The sequence below is a fragment of the Dermochelys coriacea genome, chromosome 3, assembly GCF_009764565.3.
Source record: "Dermochelys coriacea isolate rDerCor1 chromosome 3, rDerCor1.pri.v4, whole genome shotgun sequence".
NCBI classification, from domain to species: Eukaryota; Metazoa; Chordata; order Testudines; family Dermochelyidae; genus Dermochelys; species Dermochelys coriacea.
The window spans coordinates 84,244,532-84,267,614 of NC_050070.1; the positions used below are offsets into that span (position 1 = coordinate 84,244,532).

At 41.1% G+C, this 23,083-nt stretch overlaps 1 protein-coding gene across 6 annotated transcripts in view; it reads left to right on the forward strand.

Moving 5' to 3' along the window:
* ARMC2 (armadillo repeat containing 2) overlaps positions 1-23,083 on the forward strand; it is a 120,097-nt gene that overhangs the window by 91,014 nt on the left and 6,000 nt on the right. For 5 of the 6 annotated variants that reach the window (XM_043510776.1, XM_043510777.1, XM_043510775.1 and 2 more), the window contains 5 exons: positions 591-909; positions 2,680-2,802; positions 8,647-8,760; positions 10,500-10,632; positions 22,048-22,208. In XM_043510776.1, the coding sequence (XP_043366711.1) occupies positions 591-909; positions 2,680-2,802; positions 8,647-8,760; positions 10,500-10,632; positions 22,048-22,208 (850 nt within the window). Of the gene's footprint in view, positions 1-590; positions 910-2,679; positions 2,803-7,053; positions 7,257-8,646; positions 8,761-10,499; positions 10,633-22,047; positions 22,209-23,083 lie in introns of those variants that run through there. The other variant, XR_006279904.1, reaches the window with a different exon arrangement.

A 23,083-nucleotide genomic window follows, 5' to 3' on the forward strand; every position in this document is an offset into this window, starting at 1 on the left:
AGCAGACTAGATCTTTTTCATTGGCTCTTGATTTGCGCCCCCCCTTTTTATTTAAAAGAATAATGCCAGGAGGAAATAAACCTTTATAGACACCATCTGAACAGAGTTCTTGTTGTTGGGTTTGTGCTTCCTAGTGGACATCAGGTGACACTTCCATTGCTTTAAAATCTTAAGCTTTCTAGGGCAGCAGTAGCAGGGTAGAATGCTTATGAGGCCCTATTAGCCATCAAAGTAACCCTCTGCTTATTTGGGAGACTGATTAAACCCCCATTTACATAACTAGAATATCCATCTGAAATGTTCTCCTAATATCCTGTTGGGTTGTTCGTCATTTGATGGAAATAGACTACTTCTGTTTAGGAGACCCCCACGATTAATAACCTCTATGGTACTAGAACTATGTGCCTCTGTTAGATGATTTTTTTTTAATTCTCTTCCCTAAACTGGGTAATCAAATACAGCATCAAAGATTATTTCCTTATTTGCTGTATTTAGTGAATTGTGATATACATGAAATATTGATGTTTTTCAAACCGCTAGCAGCTTCAACTTTTCTCTCGGTGTAACAGAGTTTGTTTATTTTATTGCAGGATTTAGTTGTCCGTGTTGTTTTCATTCTTGGCAATTTAACAGCGAAGAACAACCAGGCCCGTGAACAATTTTTTAAAGAGAAAGGAAGTGCTGACACCTTGATATCATTATTCCAAACCTACAATGAACTTGATTTGAATGCGAAAAAAGAAAAACATGAAGGAGAAGAAAACAAATCAAAACAAAAGCATCCTTCAGAAACAGAGGATGTCCTTATAAAACTTATTAGAGTGCTTGCCAATCTCTCCATTCATCCTAGTGTAGGTGCTGTTCTGGCAGCTAACCATCGCATTGTGGCATTGCTTGTTACGGTTCTAGGTAAAGTTTGTATATTGTGTGTTTTTTCATGTATTATTTTCATTCAGTCTGTCAGGCAGGTATAGTACTTCATTACTTCAGCTTTTGTTATTGGGAGAACCTTAATTAAACCTGTCATCTTGTTGAATTAGGAAAATCAATCTGCTAATGTTAATAATTGCAGTGTATAGACTAACTTACTTTAAACAGACTTATCACCTTCATACTAAACTTTCCAGCATCTTTCCTGCAAGGCATTCAAAGGAGCCTCATGCATAGATAGGATTTATAGATCAGATTATTAAGAATAAATTGGATTACGCAAAAAGATTGGTAAACTGTGGGAATTTTCTTTTGAACATGTCTGACTGAAAACTCATATAGTGAGATTGCCTTCTTGCTTCTTTCCTACATAAGAAGAGGATATTTTTTTTAAACAAAAAGTTTGTAATTAAGGACCTGTTTCTGCAGGCACATTCTTCTTGGTTCTGCCTTGGTACAGCAGACACGATCTGCAAAACTTACATGCCAGTATATTTTAAACACTATTATCCAAATCAAGGGGAGTTCTGTATATGACGAGTTTGGAGGATGGAGCTTTTATTGGCATTTCTGAGCTACTTACTGCTGCTGGCAGCTATAACTCATCTTGCTAAAAAATGGAATAGTTTGGCATGCTAGCAGCATGATGGCTGGAACTATAAATTGTTTCCATCCTGTTTTCATATAGGTTTAAGAGCAAGAACAATTTCAACAGTGCCAGCATTCATGAAATCTTTGCTACAAGTATTTGTTTGTTTGTTTGTAATAGTATTAGGGATGCTGTAGCTTCAGTACAGATACACTTAGAATGGAGACAGCTACCAAGTAGCCTTCAAACTAAATGCAATCCTGCTGTGCCATTCACTATTACAATAGTACCTCAGAGTTATGAACATCAGAATTACAAACTGAGTGGTCAGACACACACCTCATTTGGAACTGGAAGTACGCAGTCACACAGCAGCTGAGACAGAAAGGAAAAAAAGAAATACAGTATGGTACTGTGTTAAACCTAAACTACTAAAAAAATGAAGGGAAAGTTTAGGGGAAAAAAAAGATTTGACAAGGTAAGGAAACTGTTTCGGTTCCACCAAATGCATCCGATGAAGTGAGCTGTAGCTCACGAAAGCTTATGCTCTAATAAATTTGTTAGTCTCTAAGGTGCCACAAGTACTCCTTTTCTTTTTGCGAATACAGACTAACACGGCTGCTACTCTGAAACCTGTTTCGGTGCTTGTTTCATTTAAATTAAGATAGTTAAAAGCAGCATTTTTCTTCTGCATTCTAAAGTTTCAAAGCTGTATTAAATCAATGCTTGTTGTAAACTTTTGAAAGAATAACCCTAACGTTTTTTGTTCAGAGTTACAAACATTTCAGAGTTATGAACAACCTTCGTTCCCGAGATATTCGTAACTCTGTGGTTCTTCTGCACTACAGAAGTGCAGGCCTCAGAGTCCACAGCCCCTAATATTAGAGCTGGTTGAAAATCAGTACATATTTTTCATTAATTCTTTTGTCCAGCACTACCCAGCAGACAATGGTTTATTTTGGGCAGAGCAATCTGCTTCACTTGATGCAAATTAGTTGTAATCTTCCATAGTCCAGGCAGATTACCAATATAACCCTTGTTTGCACTGAGTTTGGGTGCCACAACACTACAGTCAATTGGGCTGTGAATTAATTTTCTTGAGCTATAATCAGTCTTCTAAGGTAAGACTGATGTATATATTTTTTTTTTTAAAATATCAGAATACAAGTCAATTGATGACTGTGAGGAGCTGGTGATAAACGCTACCGCAACAATCAACAATTTATCCTACTACAAAGGGAGGAATTCTGTAATCGAACACAAGAAGCTACACATCGCGGAGTGTAAGGTTTTTAAAAATCAATTCCTTCTGTATGTCTTTTAGAATATCTGGGATAAGATGTGTATTTTGATTATGTTAGAATGTGGAAAAGAGTCATTAAAAATATTTTGTGGTATAATATAGGAATTTCGTAGGGCCAAATTTTCCCCATAGCTGAAGAGAATTCTTGCATGCATCCAATGCCAGACCCCCATCTTTAGAACTCTGTGAAATCATTACATTGTTGGCAAAAACAGCCTTTCTCCCCCAAAAATTCACTTACTCGCCAGATTGTTTTCTGTTATATGATTTTTGGTAAAGCTGTTCAAAACTTCAATTTCTAAAATGTGAAAATAGTAGTATGGGTTGTTGCATGTTTTTTCAAACCCAGTTCAGATTTGCTCAATTTACAAGTAAAAAGTTCCAAACCATCAGCCCTGGAAATTTGATGACGATGGTGATAATGAAGTGGTGGTGGTGGTGGTGCCTGGATGCTGCATCTGAGATTGGGGCCTCACTGTGGTAGATACTGCACATACAGTAAGAGTCCCTGAAGAGGATACAGTCGAAACAGACAAAACAAACAAAGGGTAAAAGGGGGGAAAAGAGATGGGAAGTGGCTTGCCCAAGGCTGCATAGCAGATCGATGACAGAACCAGGAATTGGAACCCATATTCTTTCAGCCCAGTGCCCTCTCTGCTAGGCCATATTTCCTCTCTAGATAGCAATGGTGTGGCTGTCTTATGAGCCAGAATGGAATCCATCTCATTCCGCCAGAGCTGTAATGGCTCTCAGTGCTAACAGGAGAAAAAAATTAATAAATTTATAACTAACATAAGCAGACATGACTGACTGTATATAGGGAGCAGATCTGGGAAGTAAGATGATGTCATTTTTACCATGGCTGCACTAGGCAATGCTTCCTTGTGTTTTTTGTTATAGAGGATGAGGCTTTAAGAATTTTCTCTCATCTTTTTAACAGTATTTTGCATTTCAGTATGAAATGCAGTTCTACAAGTTTGCTGCTCAGATGGATATGCAGAAGTGCAGAAAACTGTTCAGTAGTGAAAATCCAAGTTTAGAAATGGCCTAGAGATACAATGCCATGTAATAACTATTGGCCAGAAGCCAAATACAGCCTATGGTGTGGTCTTGGAGCTGGAATCAGTTATTGTCAGCCTGTGTTGTCAATCTCGTCACCATCCCTGCCACCACCCACATTCCTCTCTTCCCTTCATTTCACTGTTTGAACAAAGTAATTTGTAGGAGAGATGCAGTTTTGTAGCAGGAGGGCCTGACAGTTGCTTGCCCCAGGAAACATGTTGAGAAATACCTGCTGTGTGATGCAGTCAGGTGCATTCCAAAGACAAAAAATGTATCACTTAAGAAGGCTGAGCCACAGTTAAGTCATCTCTGGTATAGCAACATCCAAAGGAAGGATGTGAATGAGACCAAACTGTTCTCTCTCTTCTCTGTGGGGAAAGAAAGGAAGAGTGGAAGGTTCTCATTGGCGTATATCCTTACATGAAGAGGGGTGGATTTCAGTGGTTCCCTCTTTCACTGCAGAAGATTCCTGTGAGGGCTGATGAATGGTGGCTCCTGCAGCAGTCTTGAGTGTGCACTGAAAACTAACAGGGCAATTCATGACTCCTAGGCAATGCTGGAGACCAGTTTGTTTCTGCCAGAAAATATAGTGGTGTCATGTAAGCTACTCACGTAAAACTGCTGAACAGGAAGCAGCCAGCAGAAAAAAGCTTTCAGACTAGCTGCAGAGTTCATCATTGCCAGTTAGGACAAATCTGCTTGTTATTTCACTGGCGGCAATGGGCACAAGAAAGAAGATTGTGGACCTCAAGTGGTTTGTGAGCAACATGAGTTTCCAAGTGCTTGGCCTTTAGGGGAAACTTAAAAGAACTTTCTGAATATTTATTTTAATAAACTCATGATGTATATACTTAAAAAGCATGGACAAGTTGCCAGAGGAGATAGGACAAGAGTTTCTTGCTGTGGTGGTTGAGGAAAAGATGGTGTCCAGTATCTTGCTTCAGGCTGCATTAGATGCTGTGGATTCTGTGACTAGAGCCATGGTGTCGGCCATCACAGTGCCCAGATGTTCATGACTCCAATCCATCAGGTCTGCCTCAAGAGGTCCAGCAAGCCATCCAGGACCTTGCTTTTGAGGGACTGACACTTGTTTCGTAGAAGACCGACTACAAGCTGCATAGCCTCAAAGGCTCTAGCAGTTCACGTAAGTCTATGGGCATTTATACACCTTTCCCAAAGAAGCAACCGTTCTGTCCCCAACAGCCTCATCAGTATGCTTCTTTTACACCTTTCCACCATGCCAGCCTAGGAAGAGAGGCAACTGTTAAAGGAGACTACTTCTGCCTACTTTTTCATCTGCTGCGAGCTTGTCAGAGTGGAAACACCAAGCTGTCAATTTGACTTGCTCATCAAGGACAGCCTACCCGTTTCCTGTTTGATAACTTCTCCTACCCTAGTGTTTTCCAATAGGCTGTCTCACTATCTAAATGCTTGGACCTGCATCACTTCAGACTAGCGAGTCTTAAGCATGGTGGAATTGGGAAACACCCTTCTGTTTATTTCTACTCCCCCCTTTCCTATTCCCCCATCCCAGTTCCTTTTCAGGGATCACTCTTACAAGGAAGTTCTCCATCAAAAGGTACAATCTCTCCTCTGGTTGGGAACTGTAGAGGACTTTCCTCAGTTACACAAAAAGTGTAAAAAAGCTAAGCAAAAAGTAAAAGCAGGTCTCAGACCCATAGTTAAGGCTGTGAATCGTTCGCAGATATCACGGCTTCCATGACCGCCGTGAATTTTGCAGTCGTGGTGTGGCTAACCCCAGGACCACTCCAGCAGCTGGGGAAGCCCTGGGGTCAGCCGCACCAGCGGCTGCTCTGGCAGCCCCAGACAGCTTGTCCCTGGCACTGCCTTGAAGCAGCGGTCCGGGACCAGTGGCAGGGGGCCCCCAGGCGGCTGCCCCCCACCCAGACCGGCGGCAGTCACATGGCCCTAAGCTGCCGCACTCCCTTCCCAGACTAGTGACGGTGGCGGCAGGACCTTGGGCCACTCCCAGGATGCAAGAGTGGCAGCGGCAGTGGTGGTGGTGGGGAGCCCTGCCTGTCCTCCGCCCAGAGCTGTGGTGTTGAGGGAGGCCTGGCTGCCCTCCGCCCAAAGCAGTGGTGGGCAGGACCACAGGCTGCCTGGAGGGGCAGCGGGGCCTCTGGCTGCTGCACCTCCCCCAGCAGAAGCCTCACCTTGTGCTGTTCATTTTCCAACTGTGGGAGAGTCCCACCTAGACCTGTTTTGAAACCAAAATCACAGGAAGTGTCAGCAGTTTGGTTCACAAGCAGGTCACAGCCCTGGAGCTCTCTCGGGCGCTTTCCTGTTACCCTGGTCAGATAAGCTCATGTGCTCATTTCGTCCAGTTCCACTCCTACCCAGAATGTTAAAATCAAGCAGGATCACGCTTGAGTCATGCTCATAGCTCCAATGTGGCCTCGCCAGCATTAGTTTTCCACTCTTACCACCAGCCACAGACATCATCTCACAGGACCATGGTCACCATCTTCATTCCAACCTGTAGGCCCTTCACCTAGCAGCCTGGATACTTTGTGACTAACATCTCAGGAGGAGATGAAGGGTTTGGAGCATTTATATCCACAAATTAGAAGATCCTATTCCCTCTTGGGACTTGAATGTGGTGTTAAAGCTAATGGGTCCTCTCTTTGAACTGCTGACTACTACTACAGTGTATACTACTGACTACTTCTACAAGGTCAATGTATATCTATGTTCTCATCTGAAATTTCTGACTGAAGTGGTTTGTCACTTCCACATCAATCAGACAATATATTTACCAAATTTCTTGTGCCTCATGCTCATAAGGATGACAAACGACTCCAATATATTATATGTTAGGGGAGCATTAGCATTTTACTCAGACAGGAATAAACCATTTAAACAGTCTTCATAATTGTTTGTGGCAATTGCAGACAAGAATGAAGGGCCTTCAGGACTCGTCTCAAAGAACCTTGTTGTAGATCTCTTCTCGTATACTTTAGTGCTATGACATGGCATACAGCAGCACAAGGTAGCAGAGAGCACGTGCACCGCCCCGACAACGGTACACGAGTGTGCACATACCTGAAGTGGAATGGACACATGCAATCACTTGAAGAAAAAACAATTACAAACCTGTTCTGTTTCTGTTGTTCTCTGATATGTATTGAACATATCCATTCCACTTTAGGTATGCTCACACTCATTTACCGTTGTCGGTGCGGTGCATGTGCCCTCTGCTACCTTGTGCTGCTGTATGATGGTATAAAGGGCAGAGCTGCCCCCAGCCCTTCTCGGTCCTTCATACTGGACAGACTGCAATATAGAGGGGAAGAAAAATGGGTTGTGGAATGGACATATGCAACACATATCAGAGAACAACAGTCAGAACAGGTTGGTAACCATTTTTTGCCTCCAGTGAGCAGATATTATATGAATTGTCATATGCTATATAAAGCTTACTATTCTATTTCTGTAATTAGAATCGCTCTCTTGGCAATCTGTTGTACTCAGGAAAAACATTATTCTTTCATGGAACTGTACTGTACATTTAAGTTCACTTTTTCAAAATGAGGAGAGTAAAAAGATAGTTGGAAGTTTAATGCTGATAACACCATTAGAATGTGTCGAGTTTTACAGGAGAGCTGATGGGGAAGCAAGATTTGTAGTTGAATGATTATTGCTAAACAGTACCACCTCTCTAAATGAAGATGTTTTGATGGCACAAACTAGTTACTAAGAAAAGATTTGAATTTTTAATATAAATACTGTATTTATATAAAGATGTGACATCCCTGATAGATCTTGGGTCATTAAGGATCCGGTCTTGCAGTCCTTAACAAAGTCAAAACTTCCATTGCTATCAGTGGGAATATTAGCTGAATAAGGGATGCATTTATCATCATCTGTCTCTCCCTTCTCTATCACTGTCAGCAACGTTGCCATCCTTCTGGTGAGATTAACTTGCAATCTTGATATCCCCTGTGATTGCCTCCTCTTCTTCTCTCCCACAGTCCATAAATCCTGCAGTTTTCCCACTAGAATGTCTGAGAATCCTCCATTTCTCTCTGTTCTCACTGCAAAATCCTCTTTTCCAGGCCCTGATCATTTCTCTCCTACACTGTGGAAGTTACCTCCTCTTTGGCCTTCTGAATTCACACCTCAGTCCATTCAAAACATCACAGTAAAAACAAAGCAAAATAATCTACCTGGCCCATCACTCCAACCATGCATAGCCCTTCTTCAGGTCTCTTCACCAGCTTTTCTCCCCTTGACAAGTCTCAATGGCTTGCACAACTTAGCTCCTGCCAGACCCGTATGCTTTAGTCTCATTTTACTTCTCCACTTACCCCCTTCACTGCACCCCAGTTGCCAAATTAACTGGTATGTGTATAGTCTTATACTGTTCTTATCCAAAACGCCTTCTATATCTGGAAATTCTTCTCTGAGCCATTTTGAGGTGTTTCTTCCCATTGTCCCCTTCACGTCCCTCCTTAAAACACAAACCCTACTTCTCCTTTCAAGGAAGTGTTGACTAAACAGATGATTAAAAATGGAACCAACAGTATATATTCTCTAAGCATCACCTTTCTGTCTGTCTGTCCTGTCTTTTCATCCAACCCCTCCCCCCTCGCCTCCCATGTTTACTTTGTTCATTTAGTTTGAGAACCCTTCAAGACAGGATTCTCATATGTATCTGTAAAGAGCCTAGTGGCACATTTGGTGCTATATAAATTATAAGCAATGAAATGTGTACCTTTTTTGTTTCTCTGCAAACAAATAGTGCTTCTAAAGCTGCTAATGAGCAGCAATATGGATGGAATTCTGGAGGCTGTTAGAGTCTTTGGCAATCTTTCCCAATACCGTGAAATCTGTGACTTCATCATACAGAGGAAGGGTAAGTTACTCTTGAATTAGTAGTGATTCTGTGTAAGCTATTTAAACAGGCACCTGTGCCAGTCAGCATCTATAAGGCGAAACATATAAGCATGTAATATGGCTCTGAAAAATCCAATAGCTACAGCATAAACAGCATTTATTGGTTTAATTTAGATGAATGTTATGAAAACTTAGATAACGAGTGTGGGAATACATTTTTCTTCACACAAGAAAAAATTCTGCGCCCGCAGAATTTGTTTGTTCTTTAAAATAATAATAAAGAGTCTTGAAATTTTCCCCTGGCTCCTCAGATTCCTAAATTTCACTTTGACTAAATGTCATCAATGGTTCTGTGTAAAATGAAACTCCATCTTAAGTATTCATAAGGGTTCACATTTGTGGGTCTTTGGTTCCCACATGTGACAGTGTTTACAGCATTCTATGACATGCATCTTAAAACATTTATCAACCTCACCAAGAGAGATCTCCCTTTTGCCTCTGGGTGAGGTGTAAATGCCAGCATTCTCATCACTTTTTTTACTTTTCATGGCAGAGGAGCTTTAGGGCAAATGCCAGATCTTTGCAATTTGGAGAAAATATCTTGTAAAAGTTTAACTCAACACCGCCTCTCTCTAAATTTCTTGGACTATGATGGCATTTCTTTCTTATCTGGAGCTCTGCCCCAGGCTAGGGGCATGTTCAGATGTAGCTCTTGCTAGGCACAACGGACAAAATGTTCAAACTTCGGTGCCTGACATTAAGTACCTAAACCCCTTTTTTAGGCATCCGGCTATAAGTGGCTTGATTTTTCAGAGGTGATAAGTAAGGCTACAATTTAGGCATTGTATTTTTAATAAGTCATGGACAGGGGCAATAAACAGAAATTCATGGCCCTTGACTGGTCAATGACTTACACTAAAAATATCTGTGATTAAATATTGGGGAAGGGGGGGGCTCTAGGGGAGTGGGGGTGCACTTAGGACCAGCAGCACCAGCTGCCGGGGGCCACGGACCACTGGAGCAGCCCCAGAGACAGCCACACCAGCTGCTGCTCCAGTGGCTCCAGCAGTGATCCTCAAGCAGCTGGCCAGAGCAGCTGTGGCCCCAGGCAGCAGTCCCTGGGCATCCAGCCGGAGCAGCTGCAGCTGGTGTTGCTGTCTCTGGGGCTGGTCCAGCAGCTGGGTCAGCCCCACTGGCCCCTGCAGAAGTCACAGACGTTGTGGAAAATCACAGAGTCCGTGACTTTTATGACCTCTGTGACAGACACGTAGCCCTAGTGATAAGCACCTGCAGCTCCGCCTGAAGTAAATGGGAGTTCAACACCTCTGGTGACCAAAAGATGGATTTATGTACCTAATTTTTAGGTACCACAGTTTGAAAATTTTGCCCTTACGATTCATTCCAATATCAGGACTGCTAAATGAAAAATAAATTGAAGTATTGTTTTAGTTTCAGTTTGGCAAAACCAACAGTAAAAATATACCAACTTAATATGAAAACACAAATATAAAAAGCAACCAGAATTCCTTTGGGGGATTAGGGGAATCCATACTCAAACTTTATGGAGTTATGGCTGATATCCAATCTCAGAGTACTCTAGCAACATTACAACATGTCATCAAGTAACGTTTTCAGGTAATTCTGTGTGCTTCAGTTAAATGCTTCTTACTGTTCTCTAAGCATACAAATGTAATAAGTACAGTATAGTCCAAGTACATGTTTCTTGAGGATGGTTTTGTTTCCTTCTGTACAATCCAGTATACAAGTTCATGATTGCTTTGCTCGATGCCAAACATCAAGATGTCTGCTTTTCTGCCTGTGGAGTTCTGCTAAACCTTACTGTGGATAAGAACAAACGAGCTATATTAAAGGAAGAAGGAGGAATTAAGAAGTAAGTTTGGGGGAAAAAATCCTGATTAGGGATATCAAGTGGCTTTAGATGATGATTCTATGTTATAAGCAATTGTTCCTTGTCTGGATTTCTGCTGTATTTTTCCCTTTCTCTGGTGTTACGCAAGTGCCTCACCAAATCTGAGTATGGAACTGTGCAGGTGATTTGATAAGAACATTCCAGTTATTGGCAAATCTAATTTTATTGTTTAACTTCCAAATGGAGGAAATAAGAAAGCATAATGTATTTTTGTTTACTGTTTTTTGGCATTTAGATACCATTCGCGGTTGACTCCATGTTGCCACACAGTAGATTAGAGTTTGATTCTCCAACCTCAATGTCTCACTCCTTGGCTTGCTGGAAGTTCAAAGTTTATTAGATATAGTACACTTATCCCATAGGAGGACTACCATGTATCACTGTGCACCAGACACTTAGTTAATCACACCTCCACCCAGGTGTGGCACATGACAATTTGTGGTTCTCTCCCTTGCCTTCCAGGTGTGATAGGGTTAAGTCCATCACATAGTCCCATTCAGCTCAGTCTGTAGAGAGGTTATTGCAGGGCTGGTCTGTGGAAGGAAGGTTGCTTACGAGAGAAGGGAGTGCACTGAAGAGACGAGAACAACAAAAATTCATGAACAAAAACTGTTTAGTTATCAACTTCTGTTTTCTCCCAGAATAGCATTTCCAGTAGAAAACTGTGACTTCTAGACAAAATTGCTTACATGAAAAGAATTGCCAGATATTAAAAAATAAATGTACCTTTAGGGTTCAGTAAAGTTTTGCAGAACCAGGTAGTAAAAGCTTAATCAAAACACTCCTTAAGGTGGACTCCAAACTTCTTGTAGCTAGTTAGCCCAGCCCTGCCATGAGGCCTCCAACATAGATTCATCCAGCCAGACCTCTTGTTAAAGCAGGAACTCTGTTTCTTGTCTAAACTCTTACAGCTCCAGCCTATTTTATTGACAAGCACTGCTTTGGTGGTAATGCTGCCAGCTGCCTCCTTCTGTTAGGGTGTGACTTCACTGCAAAGTTAGCCTGGGCTCTTACCTGGGTGTTGCCCCTAACCCATCTCCCGTCCATACATACAAACCTCTCTCACCTCTTAGTGGTGCCTTGAACCCCTGATAGCTGACAGAGATAGAGGTATGGGTTAGAGCCTGGGTTCTGCTTTCACTCAGGCTGGTAACCTATATATTTTTCATTGAGGGTATAGGCTAAGACATTTGAGTACTGATAGTTCTCCAGTGCCTTCCCACAATTCCCCTTGTATGCCCAGGAGGACAGACACGTCCTCCCATAATTCATTGGAAAAGAATCAGAGGCTCAGCTTCCTGCAGTACGAGCAACCCTGGGAAATACTCCCAGAATCCTAGTGATACACACAGGAGACAGTAGCACCAGTGAAGACACAGAAACTCATGTAGGGCATTACAGTAGCTGCTCACACCTGGGTATTCAGACCTGGATGCCAATCACCTGGACTAACTGTACAGTGAAGACATCCTTACGGTGCATCTACCCTAAGTGAGGAAGCCATTTCAGAGATTTCATTCCAGAAAATGGTTTGTTGCATCATTTTTAACTATTTAGAGCAGCCGCATAGAAATACTGGTTTTGGAAGAACCATTCTGATGTATTCACACACAGCACAATTTACAACAGTGCATTTTAGGATTTCTGAAGCACCTCTACCATAGCGTCCAGCACATTTGCAAGGCACTGTGCAAACTAAAATGCAAAGTACTGCAGTAAGGGCTGGTTCTATGGTCCCATTATTTGGGGTGGGAAGAGTGGGTATTTTGGATGCCCTGGATGTCATTATTTAAGAAAATAACTTTCCAGGAGAATAGGGGCTAATTATACCTTTGGAAAATTATAGATTTTAAGAATTTAAAAAAGTAAAATTTGGCTACTATTTCGGTATTCTGCTGTTTTAAGTACAACTTTCCCTGTCAGACTTGGGAGGGGGGAATCCAAAATAAAGACAGAATTAAATGTAATATTGATAATGTTGCTTTTTATTATATCTATCAATCATACCATAAGACAAGGGAGATAGTTTATACATTGCACCTAATTTATGAATTATTTCTGCTGATAATCTCAACTGCAAGTTTAAAGCTCGTTAACAGATATGCTAATTTACATAAGAATATAAAAATGGCTATAATGGGTCAGACAATGGCCAGTGCCAGACATTTCAAAGGGAATAAACAGAACAGGGAAATCATCAAGTGATCCATTCTCTGTCATCCAGTTCCCACATCTGGCAGTCAGAGGCTTAGGGACAACCAAAGCATGAGGTTGCATCACTAACCATCTTGGCTAATAGCCGTTGATGGATCTATCCTCCATGAATTTATCTAATTCTTTTCATAATATCTCCTGGCAACAAGTTCCACATATTGACTGTGCATTGTGTGAAGAAAGACTTCCTTTTGTTTGTTTTTAAACCTGCTGCCTATTAATTTCTTGGGGGGGACCCCTGGGTCTGGTGTGTGTGAAGGGGTAAATCACTCTTCCTTATTCACTGTCTCCAGACCATTCATGATTTTATAGATCTCTATCATAGCCTCCCATAGTCGTCTCTTTTCCAAGCTGAACAGTCCCAGTCTGTTTAATCTCTCCTCATATAATGACAGGTTTCAGAGTAGCAGCCGTGTTAGTCTGTATCCCCAAAAAGAAAAGGAGAACTTGTGGCACCTTAGAGACTAACAAATTTATTTGAGCATAAGCTTTCGTGAGCTACAGCTCACTTCATCGGAAGCATTCGGTGGAAAATACAGTGGGGAGATTTATATACACAGAGAACATGAAACAATGGGTTTTACTGTAACAAGAGTGATCAGGTAAGGTGAGCTATTATCAGCAAGAGAGCGGGGGGGTGGTAAAAACCTTTTGTTCTGATAATCAAGGTTGGCCATTTCCAGCAGTTGACAAGAATGTCTGAGGAACAGTGGGGGGCGGGGGAAGGGAATAAACATGGGGAAATAGTTTTACTTTGTGTAATGACCCATCCACTCCCAGTCTTTATTCAAGCCTAAGTTAATTGTATCCAGTTTGCAAATTAATTCCAATTCAGCAGTCGCTTGTTGGAGTCTGTTTTTAAAGATTTTTTTTGTTGACGAATTGCCACTTTTAGGTGTGTAATCGAGTGACCAAAGAGATTGAAATGTTCTCCAACTGGTTTTTGAATGTTATAATTCTTGACGTCTGATTTGTGTCGAGATTGACAGAGCTAGAAGAGTACCCAGAAGTTACCTACTACAGGACAGGCCCAACAAAGAAAATAACAGAACGCCACTAGCCATCATCTTCAGCCCTCAACTAAAACCTCTCCAACGCATCATCAAGGATCTACAACCTTTCCTGAAGGACGACCCATCACTCTCACAGATCTTGGGAGACAGGCCAGTCCTTGCTTACAGACAGCCCCCCAATCTGAAGCAAATACTCACCAGCAACCACACGCCACACAACAGAACCACTAACCCAGGAACCTATCCTTGAACAAAGTCCGTTGCCAACTCTGTCCACATATCTATTCAGGGGACACCATGATAGGGCCTAATCATATCAGCCACACTATCAGAGGCTTGTTCACCTGCGCATCTACCAGTGTGATATATGCCATCATGTGCCAGCAATGCCCCTCTGCCATGTACATTGGCCAAACTGGACAGTCTCTACGTAAAAGAATAAATGGACACAAATCAGACGTCAAGAATTGTAACATTCAAAAACCAGTCGGAGAACACTTCAGTCGCTTCGGTCACTCGATTACAGACTAAAAGTGGCAATTCTTCAACAAAAAAACTTCAGAAACGTACTCCAATGAGAGACTGCTGAATTGGAATTAATTTGCAAACTGGATACAATTAACTTAGGCTTGAATAAAGACTGGGATTGGATGGGTCATTACACAAAGTAAAACTATTTCCCCATGTTTATTCCCCTCCCCCGCCCCCCCCACTGTTCCTCAGACATTCTTGTCAACTGCACTAAATGGCCCACCTTGATTATCACTACAAAAGGTTTTTACCCCCTGCTCTCCTGCTGATAATAGCTCACCTCACCCGATCACTTTTGTTACAGTAACACCCATTGTTTCATATTCTCTGTGTATATAAATCTCCCCACTGTATTTTCCACTGAATGCATCTGATGAAGTGAGCTGTAGCTCACGAAAGCTTATGCTCAAATAAATTTATTAGTCTCTAAGGTGCCACAAGTACTCCCTTTTCTTTCTCCTCATATAGAAGCTGTTCCATACCCTTAATCACTTTTATTGTCCTCCTCTGTACCTTTTCCATTTCTAATGTATGTTTTTGAGATGGGGTGAGCAGAACTGCATGCATTATTCAAGGGGTGGTGTATCATGGATTTATATAGCAGCATTATGATTTTTTCTCTTATTTATTTACCCCTTTCCTAATGGTTCCTAAAATTCACTTAGCTTTTTTGACTGCTGCTGCACATTGAGCAGATGTTTTTCAGAGAACCTTCCATGTTGACTCCAAAATCTTTTTTTTTGAGTGGTAACAGCTAATTTAGGCCCCATCATTTTGTATGCATAATTGGGATAATGTTTTCCAGTATTCATTACTTTGCATTTATCAGCATTGAATTTCATCTACTGTTTTGTTGCCCCATCACCCAGTTTTGAGATCCCTTTGTAATTCTTCACAATCTGCTTTGAACTTAATTATCTTGAGTAATTTTGTATTGTCTGAAAACTTTGCCACTTCACTGTTTACACCCTTTCCAGATCATTTATGAATATGTTGAACAGCATTGATTCCAATATAGATCCTTGGGGAACACCATTATTTTACCTCTCTCCATTTTGAAAACTGTCCATTTATTCCTGCCTTTTCTTTCCTGTATTTTTACCAGTTACTGATCCACAAGAGGACCTTCCCTCTTACCTCATGACTGCTTAGTTTGCTTAAGAGCCTTTGGTGAGGGACCTTATCAAAGGCTTTCTGAAAGTCCAAGTACACCAGATACATTGGACCACCCTTGTTCACATATTTGTTGATCCCTTCAAAGAATTCTAATAGATTGGTGAGGCATGATTTCCCTTTACAAAAGCTATGATGACCTTTCCCGAACACATCATGTTCATCCATGTGTCTGATAATTCTGTTCTTTACTATAGTTTCAACCAGTTTGCCTAGTACTGAAGTTAGGCTTACTGGTTTGTAATTGCCAGGATCACCTCTGGAGACTTCTTTAAAAAAAAAAAATTGGCGTCACATTAGACATCCTCCAGTCATCTGGTACAGCAGCTGATTTACATGTTAGGTTACATATCATTGTTAGTAGTTCTGAAATTTCATATTTGAGTTTCTTCAGAACTCTTGTGTGAATACCACCTGGTCTGGTGACATATTACTGTATAATTTATCATTTTATTCCAAAACCACCTCTATTGACACCTCAGTCTGGGACAGTTCCTCAGATTTGTTATATAAAAAGAATAGCTCAAGTGTGAGAATTTCCCTCACATTCTCTGCAGTGAAGACCGATGCAAAGAATTCATTTAGCTTCTCCTCAATGGCCTTGTCTTCTCTCATTGCTCCTTTAGCATCTCACTCATCCAGTGACCCCACTGATTGTTTGGTAGGCTTCCTGCTTCTGAGGTACTTAATTTTTTTTTCTGTTAGTATTTGAGTCTCATGGTACTTGCTCTTCAAATTATCTTTTTGGCCTGTTTTATATTGTTCCTTGAAAATCCTCCAAATGGAATCTGCTTATGTAGCAAACAAAACACTAGTATTTTAGTTTTTTCAGCAAGTGCTATAGGAAAACTTGAAATAGTAAAACCTTTACTAAGAACTACTCAGCAATTAGAATGTCACGCTTTTACAAAATAAATCAATCATTAAAATAACTATGGATTCAGCTGTGGATTGACAAATCATAAAGTGCCATACAATTTCCACTTTTCAGTTGGCATCACCACAAATAGACAAGATGGTTCTACTAAGAAAGGAAGCAGTATTTAAAGCTAAGACGCTTCCGATATGATACTGATAAAAAAAATAAATGACAACTGGTTGGCTTACCACTTACCCTGTTTTTTTTTTTTTTTAAATCCTAACTGGTGGTGATAGCTGCTGTAATTATATATCCGTAGAAGCAAAACACTTAATCAGATAATATAGTATCCACTGCACGTTACCATCAGTTACATAACTGATGAGTTAAACCAGAAATCAGTCTGTGGCCTGAAACAGACAAAGTAACTAATCATAAATTTTAAAAATATATAAAATAGTTCACCCTGTATGCAGTTAGAATCACTGCAACACAATCTTTCTTCCCTTTGTGGTTGCAAAAGTGTTGATTAGTTCTGTGAAGTCCAACTGCTTTCCAACTCGACTTTCAATAGGCAATAGAGCTAAAGCACTCAATTTCTTCTATGACATTTAAGACTATAAATAGGTCTTTCTGATCTTGGAGAAGGAGCCTTTAGCTGAAGCCACAGTAATCGGAATTGATAAATACACGAGAGATACTGTGTAAACATTGGGAAATACTAAGTGCGGTTTGTTCTTGATGATATTCAGAATCTAATGCAAAGTTTTTACTTCATCTTTATTCAAAATATGTTTTAATGTCACAAGTTCATTCACTAAGTTAGCTGATAAGTCTGCTTCAGTTTCAGCCAATTCTTTACATGCTTTTTCCAGAGAGTCGTCATCCAGTTTAGGAAATATATGTAAGAAGTCATACAAAGCTAAAATTCCCTTAAACCTGCTGTAAAATTCTGTAATGACAATGTTCAAAAGTGACTTTTAAAAAATCAGTTCTAAACTTGTCTTCACCATCAGTTCCTCCATCTTCAGATAACTATTTCTGTCTCCCCCTTGAGTGAATAACTGGAAATGCTCATTCTACATCCAAGTGAGGTGCCATTTCTTTGGCTTTCTCAAGTGCTATATCAAAACCTGTTTCATGATAATTGTGGAAGGTTGCTGCTGCTGTTTTTATTAATCTGCATGCCATACTAAAGTCCATATCATTTCCCTGAAACTGCTTGTTCATTATGCTGATTTTGTTCAACACCTTGTACCTCACAGTGAGGGCTACCATGAAAGAATTAGTAGATAGTTCCTCTTGCAGTCATTTTGCTTCTGAGCAAACCATATCGTTGCAGGTACAGTTGTGTAGCTCCAGGAGTGCATCCCAGATCTGGGAGAGCTGTTGATTAATAGCTTTTACAGCACCTATGTGTGCCTCCATCTTTTTTCAGCCAGGGGTTTCAGGGGAATAGCCACATGCTTTTTAAAAAAAAGAAAAGGAGTACTTGTGGCACTTTAGAGACTAACAAATTTATTAGAGCATAAGCTTTCATGAGCTACAGCTCACTTCATCGGATGCCTCCGATGAAGTGAGCTGTAGCTCACGAAAGCTTATAGCTCACGAAAGCTTATGCTCTAATAAATTTGTTAGTCTCTAAGATGCCACAAGTACTCCTTTTCTTTTTGCGAATACAGACTAACACGGCTGCTACTCTGAAACATGCTTTTTAAAAAAATCTCACCTTTTAGAAGAGCAACGAAACAACAGTATACCAAATAATTTTTGGACTCGAGGGAGAAATCAGCAAGCATCAAAAATCAGCAAGTTCCAGTTCTGAATACAAGGCCATATATGTATATATGGCACAGGAATGCACTTTCCTAATTTATGCCTGCAAACCCTTGTGCTTGTCCCTTGTGTTGAGCCATTATCATAACATTGGGCTTTGTAGTATGTTATTTTAAGTCCCATGTGTTCTAGCTGCTTTAAAGTAGTTTCAGCAAATTCTACTCTGGAAGGGCCTTTCACATTCAGGAATTTAAGAAAAGACTCTTTAGTAGATGCTGTTTCTTCATGCACTTCTACATACCGAAGACTTAGAGACATTTGTTCCACATGAAAACAATCCAGTGTACAGTTGAACAAAATACATAGTTTTTTTGAATTTTCACTTCCATCAGAATTTGTTGTTTAATTTTTGGACCCATTCTGGGTGTCTTTACTAGATAATCATAGGACTGGAAGGGACTTTGAAAGGTCATCTCGTCCCGTGGCTCTCAACCTTTCCAGGTTATTGTACTCCTTTCAGGAGTCTGATTTGTCTTGCGTACCACCAAATTTCACTTCTCTTAAAAGCTACTTGCTTACAAAACCAGACATAAAAATACAGAAGTGTCACATCACACTATTGCTGAAAAATGCTTACTTTCTCATTTTTACCATATAATCATAAAATAAATCAATTGGAATATAAATATTGTACTTACATTTCAGTATATAATATATAACGCTGTATAAACAAGTCAATGAATTAAATATTAGTTTATACTAACTTTTCTTGAAGTGTATTGTAAAACTAGGCAAATATCTAGATGACGTGATGTGCCTCCTGGAAGACCTCTACATATCCCCATGGGTACACGTACTCCTGGTTGAGAATCACTGATTTAGTCCAGTCCCCAGCACTCATGGCAGGACTAAGTATTATATAGACCATCCCTGACAGGTGTTCGCCTAAGCTGCTCTTAAGCATCTCCAATAATGGAGATTCCACAACCTCCCTAGGCAACTTATTCCCATGCTTAATCAACCTGACTGTTAGAAAGTTTTTCCTAAAGTCCAACCTAAACCGCCCTTGCTGCAATTTAAGCCTAGAATGCACATTTCCACCTGCCTTCACTTTATCCAAATGACCTGGCAAAACAGGATTATACTTCATAACTCAAACCCTCTCAGGAATTATCCATTCCATCTATCTCCCAAGTGTTGAATATCACCTGAAAATGGCAGATTTGTCTCACCAAGGAATAGGGTGACATGTAGAAATCACTGCAGTATGAAATGCCAACAGTGTTTCTTTCCTTTCATTTCCATCAGCAGTCACAGAATTCTTGAGACAATTTTGCAATTCTTTCTAGGCGAAGGAACAGTTCATATGACCTTCATGCTTCCTTAGTTTAGGCTCCAACTTCTTCCAGTCTGACATACCACTTATGAAAGTTTCTTCATGATGGCTTGGGAGCTGCTCTGGCAAACAGACAGCAGGGAAAACAGAACAACCTGTCCACTGCCCAGGAACATGCCATCCAGCTTCGACTGACAGCTTCTCCATTTGCTAGTACACTTTCATAGTGTTAATCAATGAAATGTCTGCCATGCTGCTGTGGAAAATTAAACATTTCATATGTCATTTGACTAGATCCTTTCTCAACAAGATAATGGATGGAGTCTGCAAGTTCATGGGGACATGTGGCGATAGTGCTGGATCTTGCCCCAGGCTGTCTTGTGATGAGCTATGGCTTGGGATTTTTTCCTGGATACTTGTCTTCATGACAAATAGGAACTGATAGCTCATTGAAATTGTCAGTGCTATTTCCCCCAGTGCTAGAAGTTGCAGATGTGTTCATTTCAGTTCTCTCTGAATTTTTAGTGCAGGCAGATATTATGGCCATTGCTGCACTTGATTTCTAAAGGATCTTTTTCCTTCCCAGAAGGACCGGAAAAAGCCCAGGACCAAAATGCCACTTTACAGCTAGGCTGGCCTGATGATGTTGCATAGTATCACCTCGGGTAACCTGGTGCTTTTTACTTTTGCTGACAGTTATTTTGGCTTTTTGATGGTAGATGGTTGCAAGTTCCCATTTTAACAGCAACTCTGCTAATGACAACTTTCTATTAATGGAAAGATTTTGCTTGGAACCAAATCCAGTTGACTGCAATGTTAATTGTTTTGGACATTGGCAGGCTTGCTGTTTATTGGCAACTTTTTATTTGTTTTGACGTGAGCCCTGCGAGCCCCCAGCATCCCTCCTTCACATGGAAAGTCTGGTCACAGGCAGGGCCCAGTACTGGTGGTGGACATGGGCTAATGTTTCACATCTAAACCAAGAGGTTTTACTTTTTTTTTTTTTTTTTTTTTTAAAATAAGAATTCAGCTCAACAGTTTCAGATGAATTTCACTTTGAGTTGTGGGACCAAATGATCCCCAAATTTCAAAGCTCCACTCTTCAGACAGTGGAAGCCCACCAGAATCAAAACTGAAAATAAGGGTCCAAATCTTATGTTGTCTCTCTCATGAAACAGCACAAAAGAATCAACTTGGGAACTTGAACTCTGAGAGTAGCCGGATATGCTGATTCTCCAGGATCCTGGGGCTCTTCCTTCTCTGATATATAGCTTGAAAGGAAGCAAAGGGCTTGATCCTGATTTCTTGTTCTTCAATTAGGGGTAGCTAGATAGAATGACTCTTTCACCAGGATTGATATTACATATATTCGGTCATAAGTGGGATGTCACACAGGGTGATTGGCCCCTTTAAGGAGAGATGGGCCTAGTCACACCTATGCCATAATTAATTAGTTGCTTCCTAGTCTGAGGGGAGAGGATTAAGGAGGGTCAGGTGACAGCTTACTGGACTCCTAGGCCTTATGAAAGAACTGAAAGATCAGTGTGTAGTGGAATGACGGGAAATGGGGAGGCTCCTGTGGAAAGCCCTGAACCAGGGTTCAAGAGGCCAGGTACTCCAGGGTGGAACCAGCCTGAGGGCCTATTGCTCTGTATCAGCGTTGGGGAAGACACAAGGAACAGCCTATTGGGCTGAGAACAGTACTCCAGGGAACCAGCCTGGAGGCCAGATGCTCTATCCCAGAGCCAGAAAGACTCTCAAAGATAGTCCTCTTTATGAAACAGCGCCGAAAGGGTGGACTGAAAGAAAGCCCTCAAGGGCAGAAGAAACTTTTTTTGTTTGTTTGTTTCTTTGGGACGTTTTAGTTGGACTTCTGCTAACCTGAAAGGTGTTCTCTGTGTTTAATTTAGCCACAGGGCTAAGCCACATCTCCCATACAGATCTGTGAGTGGAGAGCTGAGGAGACCTGCCTCAGGGAATGCTGACAGTGCCACATTCGTCCAGCAGGAGGTGCTATGGGGCAGTCATGCCCCTATAACTAGATTTCCCCCTCACCCCACCCCCCGAGGCTCATCCTGCCCAGGATTGTAGATGTGGCTTAATTCTGGAATCCTGGTTGTAAAAGAGAGCTTTTCAAAACTGCCACTTTTGGGGCAAAAATCTATCCTTATCTGATCCACTCTGTGCTGGCTTTGCTGTGCGGTAGAGTTCTGTAGCGGCTGTGATGTCACCAACAGAATGCATGTTGGTGGAACACAACAAGTAGGAACAGGTGATCTGCCATGTTGCCAGGCTTCACGGAACTTGAAAAAGAAGGGGCAGTAGAATGAGGAAGAAGGTGAAATCTTAAGCTTAGTATTGTGCTAATGCTAATGTTTCTCTGCACATGTTTAAAGACTAGTTTGATTTTGAATGGAACAAGAGAGAATAAAATTGAACAGAACATTAACACTTTTTTTTTTCCATACTAACAGGTTAGTTGATTGTTTAAGAGACTTTGGGCCTACAGACTGGCAATTGGCTTGCTTGATATGCAAAACGCTGTGGAACTATAGTGAAAATATCACAAGTCCTGCATCATGCTTTGAAGAAGAAGATATCAATACACTCCTAGGGCTGCTTGCATCATTTTTAGGTAAGAGCTAACAATCTCATTACCTTTTCCTCAGAGCAGAACAATACAGGAGTAAAACCAAGGAAGTATCTGTGCATGGGATGCAATGTATTTAAACAGGTTAGCGGTTCATGGATTACTCAACGGCCTTTGCCCATTCATGGCCGATATTATCTCCATGTTTTTCCTCCTTCATCTCAGATGTAGGTAGTCACCAAGGTAGAACTGCCTTTTTGTACCCATTGCCAATCATTCCAGTCCCAGTTCTGCTGCTTTGCCAGTCAGTAAGCTACTGACTTTCACCAACAGTCCTTTGTGTCTTTGACCCAACTGCCCTATATACTCACAGTGCAAAGTACACCTTTCACTGGAACTGGGTCCCTCTTCCCCTCCAAAGCAATGTAGGGATTTACAGTAGTACTTGATCAGACGTTCAGCTGCTTAACTAACCTTGATTGTAAATACAGAGCACACTAGGCAGCACAGGGGAATAAGACATTTCTCCTAATGCAACAAAGTGTGCAACTCTCCAGTGCTTCTGTAGGCTGAGCTCATTGCACATGCCAGGGGCTCCTTGCAGTCCCCCATGGGCCACCCTCCTATCTCCCTCTATTTTCAAGACTCCCTGTAACCCCTGCCTTGCTCGCCCTATGCCAGGGGCTGTATCCCAGAGAGAAAGACAAGCAGAGACATGACATCAAGTGGCATGTAGATAAACTAGATCCTATTACTGCTTGATACATTTGTTTTCAAATTGTACATAATAGTGCATAGTTTCTGTACTTAATTTTACCCCTTTATTTTATGTTCACTACTTTGCTTTGTATTATACTGAGTCAGCCTCTTCCAATTGCCTTTAAAAAAACAAACAAAACCCCAAGTAAAAATCCAAAAGA